The sequence below is a fragment of the Trypanosoma cruzi genome, genomic scaffold (genome assembly GCF_000209065.1).
Source record: "Trypanosoma cruzi strain CL Brener 1047053516889 genomic scaffold, whole genome shotgun sequence".
NCBI classification, from domain to species: Eukaryota; Euglenozoa; class Kinetoplastea; order Trypanosomatida; family Trypanosomatidae; genus Trypanosoma; species Trypanosoma cruzi.
The window spans coordinates 26991-34994 of NW_001849376.1; the positions used below are offsets into that span (position 1 = coordinate 26991).

General features: G+C 52.0%; 1 protein-coding gene and 1 pseudogene across 1 annotated transcript, besides 4 other annotated features; both read right to left on the reverse strand.

The window, feature by feature from the left end:
- Positions 1-8004: part of a sequence feature (areas not merged during assembly with more than two copies in the genome that could not be assigned to a particular haplotype) that runs on past the window's edge.
- Positions 131-158: a sequence feature (AT_rich).
- Positions 188-225: a sequence feature (A-rich).
- Positions 948-994: a sequence feature (A-rich).
- Positions 1083-4433, reverse strand: Tc00.1047053508521.100 (trans-sialidase, putative; the record flags this gene model as incomplete). Its single annotated transcript, XM_807522.1, has 1 exon — positions 1083-4433. One exon carries the CDS (start codon positions 4431-4433, stop codon positions 1083-1085), a length of 3351 nt encoding a protein of 1116 aa, XP_812615.1.
- Tc00.1047053508521.112 lies at positions 7118-8004 on the reverse strand (annotated as a pseudogene; the record flags this gene model as incomplete).

Genomic DNA, 8004 nt, shown 5'->3' on the forward strand with positions numbered 1-8004 from the left:
AGAAGTGAAAACAGGAGCAGAGCAAGTGAGGGGACGCACAAACAAAAATGCACAGCAGAAGCGCATGGCAAAAATAACAGGACTGCTCAAGCTCATGATATTGCACTGCGGACCAAAGCAGCGGCAATTCATAAAAATTATTAAAATTTTAAAAAATTCATCTTCACCATTCCACCCCTCACACTTTAGAAAAAAAATGAAAAAAAATGAAAAAAAGAAAAAAAAGCACCCAACCACCATGTTGCTCCAGAAATTGTCTGCATATATTTTGTCCTAAAATAAAGTTAAAAGATATTTAAATGTCGTTCAGCCGTCCGACCCTCCGTGTGTCCGCACATCGTTTATATTTCATGGGGTCATCTGCGTGTTGCTGCTCCCCTCAGTCCTCTCATCGGCGTGTGAGTGCGGCCCGCAGAGCACAGTCACTCGTGTGTGTGTGGACTGAGAGAAGCACGCAGACGCGACGGGAGAGTGAGCGCAGCAAAAGAAAAAAAATCATCGGAGGGGAGAGAAATGCTGACGGGACTGTCAGCGCGTGAAATAAACACAAAAAACAAAAAAAAGAAAAAAACACGGCGGCAGGGTGTGGCTGTGTGTGTGGCGCTGCGGGTGTCTGCCAGCCCTGGCCGCAAGAAAACAAAACAAGAGGGAAGAAATGTGTGCTCCGCCCCACAGGCCCTCGTCGCACGCCCACACGTCACGGCTCCCTCAGCGCGCCGTTCGTCGCGGCCCCTCCTCATGCGTGCAGCAGGCGAGGCGCACAGGGCCGTCGTCATGAGCGTGTCGGTGGGTGTGCGAGTGGAGCAGTTGGGCGGGAAACACATGGCACTCCCCACAGGAAGAGTGCAGCAACAAACAATTAAAGAGGGAAGAGTAGAAAAGAAAAAAAAAAAACGTCCACAGTGATTGCCCTAAAGGCAACAAGCAAAAAAAGAAAAGTGATTTGCAAAAAAAAAAAAAAAAACAAGGAAAAGGAAAAAGAAAAAGCAAAAAATGAAATTGAAAAAATTCATTGGGTAATGATGGGATGCTGCTCAGTTGTTGCTCCTCAGAATTTCGTAACTTTGCTCTCCCCAATTCATTCAGCAGAGAGCCGCAGTGCCCCACAGCCCCAGAAGCATCAGCAACAACACCTGAGACACACACCAATGCACGGTGCCGTCACCAATTAGAGCCATGGCCGCCAACTCGCTGTAATGCCCCTTCTCAAGCAAAATGTCACGGTCCGAGGGTGTTGTTGCGTTGGACTCCGATGGGATTGCGGCTTCCCCAGGCGCTGTGTTTGTATTGCCCGGTGCGGTGTCGACCGTCTGTGGCGCCTCCTTGCCGTCTTCAGAAGAAACTTCAGTTCCTTCAGTCCGAGAGATGTTGTCGGTGTCCTCCGCGGATGTCGGTTCGGCGTCACTCTTTGAAGGAGTGATGCTGCTGCCTGAGTTCATTGTTCTCTCGGAACTTCCGTCCCTCGCCTCGAGGCTGAGGCTTTCCTCCGCGCCGGTGGTCCCGGTACCAGTGGACCGCACGTCGTTGTTTTCAGCGGAAGGCTCAACGCTTTGTTGCACTTGGTGCTCACCGTTCACTGATGCAGCGGCAGTGGCCATACTCAATGACGCAGCCACTGAGGACGTTGATCCGCCACTCCTGTCATTCGTTCCTCCATCCTCCTCTGGCTCTTCTGTATCATTACTTTCAGAGGATTTTTCAACATCACTGAACACCGTTAATTTCTCTGACTGTAGGTCTTGTGGCTGCACATCTGAATCACGTTGCATCGATTCCTTCGCTTCATTCAGCGCGGCTTGCTGGACCGTTTTGCCTTCGGAAAGTTGGGCATTATTCTCTGGAAGAGAATTCTCTGCGATCTCCGCTGCTATGGCGGACTCAGAAATAGAGGCTCCCGCGAAAAGCGTGGAAGAGGGCGCAGCAGGTACCGGATCATTAACGATTCCTTCCACTTGTTCATCATTATCATCCCCAGGCAATTCATGGCTGGCGGCGGTGGTTTCTTCACTCTTTGACTCGGAAGCAACTGAGATGTCTGTGCTGGCCGCCTGTCCTGTGGGTTGTTTCTCAACACCCAGTGATGGAATAGTGACTTTGCCGGCATTGAGTTTGCGCAGATCACTTCCCAACAGTCTCTCATTGTACAGCATGACGTTGGTCACCGTCACGTGGCCGCCCGTTGCACTTTGGTCCTTACTGTCCCCACCGATGTAGAAGTGTGAAATCCTGTGGAAGTCAAACAGACTCGTATTATATCTGTTGCGGTCAATTTCCCTCTGATCCACAAAGAAAGTCCATTCATCATCATCATCCATTCGCAGTCCCACCTGATACGTCCTGTTTGGCTCCCAATCATCAAAATCCTCCGCATCACCAGAATTCTCAGGTATGGCCAACCACTTCTTGTCATGGGTGTACGAAAGACCAAAGAGCACCGTGCTGTCGGTGTCATTCATCCTTACACCAATCAAAGGAACGCTGCCTACCTCCGGCACCTCGTGGATGGACACCGTCGCAGCAAGAGTGAACTCGTTGTTCGCAAAGTAGTACGGCACAGTCTGCCCCATGTCGCCAACAGGCCACTCCGCCCACGCCCCGGGTCCTTTGAACGTCCATCCATTGGGAACCCCTATCCTTTTTTCCGCCGGCCCATGGACAATGGCGTTCACGCCGAGGTACTCGTCTCGCCACTCGGTCACAGTTGAGTTACCAGACAAGAAGCCAACAAGCCTCTCAGTGGTAACAGGACCATTGCACATACCTTTTTTTGGAAAGTCGACAGTGACGCTGGAACCGGAACTGCAGGATTGCAAGGCGCCGTCCAAATCCTTCCATGTCTTCACCACTTCCTTTATCCGCTCCAGTTTCTCGGTCAGACGCACTGCAACAAGATTGTATGCTCCGTCTTTCTTGTTTTCGTACAGTGAAATCAACTCTTTATTATTATCTTTTATCAACAGCGAGCTGGCGGCGGCGTCATCTCCTCCACGGGATACCGGCCCAACATCATACACGCGTGTCGTGTCCGTCACCCAAAGATGGAGCCGACCCTCTTCATTGTCCTTCGCATACACCGGCGCGGTGATGAGCATCACCTCCTTTCCCTCAATGGTTGCGGTGGTGAATCCACTCTGGACGCCATGCCCCTTTCGATTGTGTGAGTTTCCCCACACGCGGTTAAGTGGCTCACCCAACGTATTCCAACCGTACCCATCCGAGATGGAACTGTAAACGTCATAGTAGCCTCCAGCACAATGAGCCATCATGAAGAGTCTTTCGTCGTCGTCTTCTTTCCACTTCACCAGGGTTGGATCCCTGCAGCCCTTACCAGTCGCCGTGGATGAAAGCTCCCATTTTTTGTCTGACGGGTTAAAACTCATGGACAGTAAAACGCGCTTTACATCCTTGTTTTTGGCCTGCATGGGAAACACAATCGCGCCATCACCCATCACAGCACCCGAGCCTCCGCCACCCAAAAACTCGGTCAATAAAACAGATTCTCCTTTTCGTTGAGGGTCCACCACATGGGTCTCATTCCACACAAGTTTCTTGTTGTTTCCACCCTCATCAGTGACAGTTCCCTTCACGAGTAAAAGGCCCCGCTCATTCGTACCCGCATCCTGCGACTTTGTAGGACTGTATTTCCCCACCAGCATGTAGACAATCTCCCCAATTACAACTGTCGTTGGCCGCAACACTTCCGTTGTCCCAAAACTACTCGCGGCGGTGTCCACAAGTTGCATGCGAAACAAACTTAAATCCGACGTAGAAATATCCATTGAGCCATCACTTATATTCAGGTGCTTTGACACAATCCCAGCACAGCTGCCGGCTCCGTCCTTCTCCCCGCACTGCGCTTCAGAAACGGCAAATACATCATCACCCACTTTAACGAGGCCAGGAACACGGAGCGAGGTGATTTTCCTGCCATCCTCGTTAAACTCCTTCCAATTGGCAAATGATATCGACGCCCTCCCTTTAAAAGGATCAATGGTATTCCTTGTTTTACCCCCAGCGGCCGCAACCCAACCGGTACCGCAGCACATCATCACGACAAGAAGGAGAAGCAGCACAGCGGAATAGAAGTGAAGCCGGGACATGCTGGGCCTCTGCGGTTCACTCTCTCCTCCTTCCCTCCTCCTTCCGCTGGATCCGGTCACGCCGCGACGGTTGTGTGTGCGGGGTGCCTTCACTGCAGCAACACGTGAGAGCATACAGATGTGTGTGTGGGCGGTGTGTGTGCTGTTGTTGGTCCCTTCAGTGCCTTCGAATTTCACAGTAGCGATTCGCGTTTGGTTGCTTTCTTTCCTAGCGTGTCTGTGTCCAAGAAGTGGAGAAGAAAACAACAGCGGCAGCACATCGGACACGTCAGTGAGGAGCAGAGCAGAGCACCCACGCAAAGTGCGGGAAAAAACAGAATCTGTAATGGACATCACGGAAAAACATCGCACACAGAAAAAAAAAAACAATAACAACACGGCAAGTCACGGCGGAAGCCAACACACACACGCACACATGGACGCGGAATTTCATCATTCGGCAACGCCATTCAAATTACTGCCAAAACAGTCCGCAAGTGATACAGTGATCGGTCACACGCTCCCGGTGCACCGCCGCGGCAATGACGCGGTCACAAAAGGAAGTATGTGCACAAACGTGGGCGGCAGCAATTCACAGCACCGCCACACGACATTCGCTCGCTCGGTCCATCCCACGTCCCGCCTCAAAAGGCCGCGGCAAGCACCAATCAATAAAATAATAAAGCGGCGGAAACAAATTCCCTGCAGGCACTTCAGGGCTCCACAGCAACGCCAACAACAGGAGCGTGCATCCCTCCGCTTGCAGCAGTGCAGGCCTCTTTGCTCCCGGCCTCTCGGGGCGTTGAGCACTACCAGACCATCTCGCGCTCACAAAACAAGCCGCACGCAGATGCCATTCATTTTCTCCGCAAATGGCGTTGCCGCGCTGAATCACCTGCAAATAATCCACAACTCATCACCCAAAGTTTCTTTCCATTGCCACAAAAGAAAAGGAAAAATGTTTTGAAAACTCAACACAAATACCACTTCGCCCTACTCACTGCGCATTGCCCCGCACAGGATCGTTGTTACTCGCCCTCTGCTCTTCGCCCATCCCATTCCTGCCTTCCAGGACGGACATCACAGTCGCAATCCCTCCCAAGAAAGACTTTACCACATGCTGGCACAGGCCACATTTTTCCCTTTGCATCCCGGTCTCCCGCTCACAGGAGGGCAAACAGGGGGATTGCGTGCGTGTGCGTGTGGATGGCCACGTAAAAACTCATGGAAATTCAAAGAAATACGGCACGCAGAGCGTGCCCCGCCCACGGATTGGAGGTTCACTCGTACACCGCAGCAGGAAGAACAAACGTCCTCTCGTTGCTTTTCCAAGAGGCCGATTCATTACCATCACGCCGCCTCAACAGCGTGTACCGGCGAGCGGAGGAGATGACTGCTCAATCGCACCTCATGTCGGAGGCGCTCATAACGTCTCCCTGCGGCCACTCGCCCTCAGCAACAAGCCGCATGGCAGAACGCAACTCAATTCACCCACTCGCCAATAAAACAAATAAACATGCATCTCACCGCCATAAAACGGCCATCAACATCTGTTTCACGGCAGACACCAAATGCCAAGGGATTGAAGAAATATATATATATACGCGTATGGTCTCCCACAATACATTCCAACAAAGGATAGCCTCTCAAGCCTGAAAACAAACACCGTAAAGTCACAGAAGCCGCCTCGTCAAGCCAAAAATCGTGTGGTGCCCCTCCTCGCAATGCTCTGCTGTCCGCAGACACCGCCCTCTGTGGTGTTTCAGCAAAAGCGAAAGAAAAAACATTCACAAACCAACAGCAAGAGAAGCCTCCACACGCAACGTGTGCATCACCGTGGAGCATCGCTTTTATCCCTGCAAGTAAAAGAGGCGCCGTCACATCATCCGCAAGGATCGCCACAAACACGCCAAATTTCGACGTACGCCAAACGCTCCGCCGTGACCATCGTTTTCCCGATAGGGCAGCCCACTCCCGTCCACCGTGTCTGCCGAGCGGGACACACCAGGCCTGCCGCTGCAACGCAAAAAAGAATCAGAAATACGCAACGGATCCCGTCGCAGTCGTTGGCTCAGCCGCCGTGTTGAGGTTTGGGATGGGCGGATGGAGGAATAAAAACAAAACGGGCAAATATTCCCGCGGAATCCCGCATTCCACGCAGTCCCAATGGCCAGAGGGTCCTCTGGGGACGCCTGGGAGACGCATCCGCCACACTCTCACGCACCATCATTCACGGCTCCCCAATCGAGTCCAGCGGGCCTCGTGAAGCACACGGCGCGCCTCAGTGGCGTGGCGAGCAGCCTTCTCGGAGAAAAGGACGCGTGGCGATGGTTCCCCTCCCCACTTCACTTTTCTTTTTTTTCTCCTCCTGTTTTTGGTGGCATGTCACAGAAGGGGAGCGTACTTCATGTCCCCGAGCCCTTCTCTCGGTACACGCACAAAAACAGAGAGGGGAATAATAAACGAGTGTGTCAGGCGGCACGGAGAAATAAATGTGCGGGAGACAAACAAAACAACAGAACAAACAAAGAGCCCAACAGATATGCACGCAGCATATACAGCGGAAACGGGTGTCACCTTCAGTGGGTAAATTAGTAGCCAATGGCGGTGTCGATCGCCCACGAAAAGAAACAGCGTTGTGCTCACAATACTTTTGGCTTGTTTTCTGCTTCCCTCCCCTTTTATTTCCCCCTCATCCATCATCTTCACGTTTCTTACTTTCTACTTCCCTCTCCTACCTTCGGCAGCACTGCCAAGTTTGGACGCTGCGCCCTCTCCTCCCCCGTCATGTCAAATATACGTTTACGCTCTTAAAATCCACGGCGTACTCGCTTAAATATTAATCGTGTAAATAACCAAACAGAGGTGTAAATTTTTAAAAATTAAGGCAAAACAAAATAAGAAAGCAAAACTTGTGTTTGTTGCCGAATCATCTTCCTTTAGTCCTCACAGGGTACAAAAGCCTCCTGTCGTAGTCAATACTTGGAACTCTTCGGATCTCATCATGCCCGTAGGCCCGAATGCGCTGTATGCGTGCCTCATCCTTCACCCAAACGTCTGCGGGGGACCATGCCGTCATATGGCTTCTTGTACCCGCCACTGCACGCCTGTGGACGGTTCCACTTCATCTTGGCATATGGTTGGTTCGTCATCAAAGAGTTGACGCGACGGTACCAGAGAGCGTCCGGTAGCTCCATTTCATTAGAGGAACGAATACTCGAGCTGCCGCGATGCAGAAGTTTGCCGCATAAGACATTTCGCTCCTGAAATCCAAGCAAACGGAGACGTAAGCTGTAGTCGACATCCTCCACGTAAGCTGGGTAGAAGTTCTCGTCAAAATATCCCACCGTGCCGCTCGCCAGGCGTGTCAAAATAACAGATGTAAAACAACTGCTTTTGTAATACGCGCAGAAGTGCCCGTAATGCTTCGAAAACGCCTTTTCACGCTCCTTCACAGAGGCATAACGGATGCGGTCAGGCAGCAGCGCAGACGTCGACAATCGGCTATCGTTCACCGTGGAGCGCAGCACCCTCAAGCCCCGTCGCAAAACAGGACTGTACTCGCTCGGCTCATTCGCCACCTACGCCGACAACTCATCCATGCGAGCGTCATCATGCCTCGTCATTTCATGCACATCGCGTAGAAGGTTGGAAAGAAGATCGGGTAAAAACATTACGTCGCTGTTTCTCACAAAAACAAAAGGCACCTCCTCGCGCGGCAGCGAGAGTGCAAGTCGTGGCCCGATGTTCACCGCAGCGCTGTACCCGATGTTTTCCGGGTGACGACTCACAACCAGGCGTCCGGACCACCCATAGACCCTCTCGAGTTCCTGCAGGCACAACGACAGCATCGCCTCCCGCCCGTTCTGCACCAAAACCAACAGCCGGATGGGCACACTGATGTTGCACATCATCCTCCGAAAGT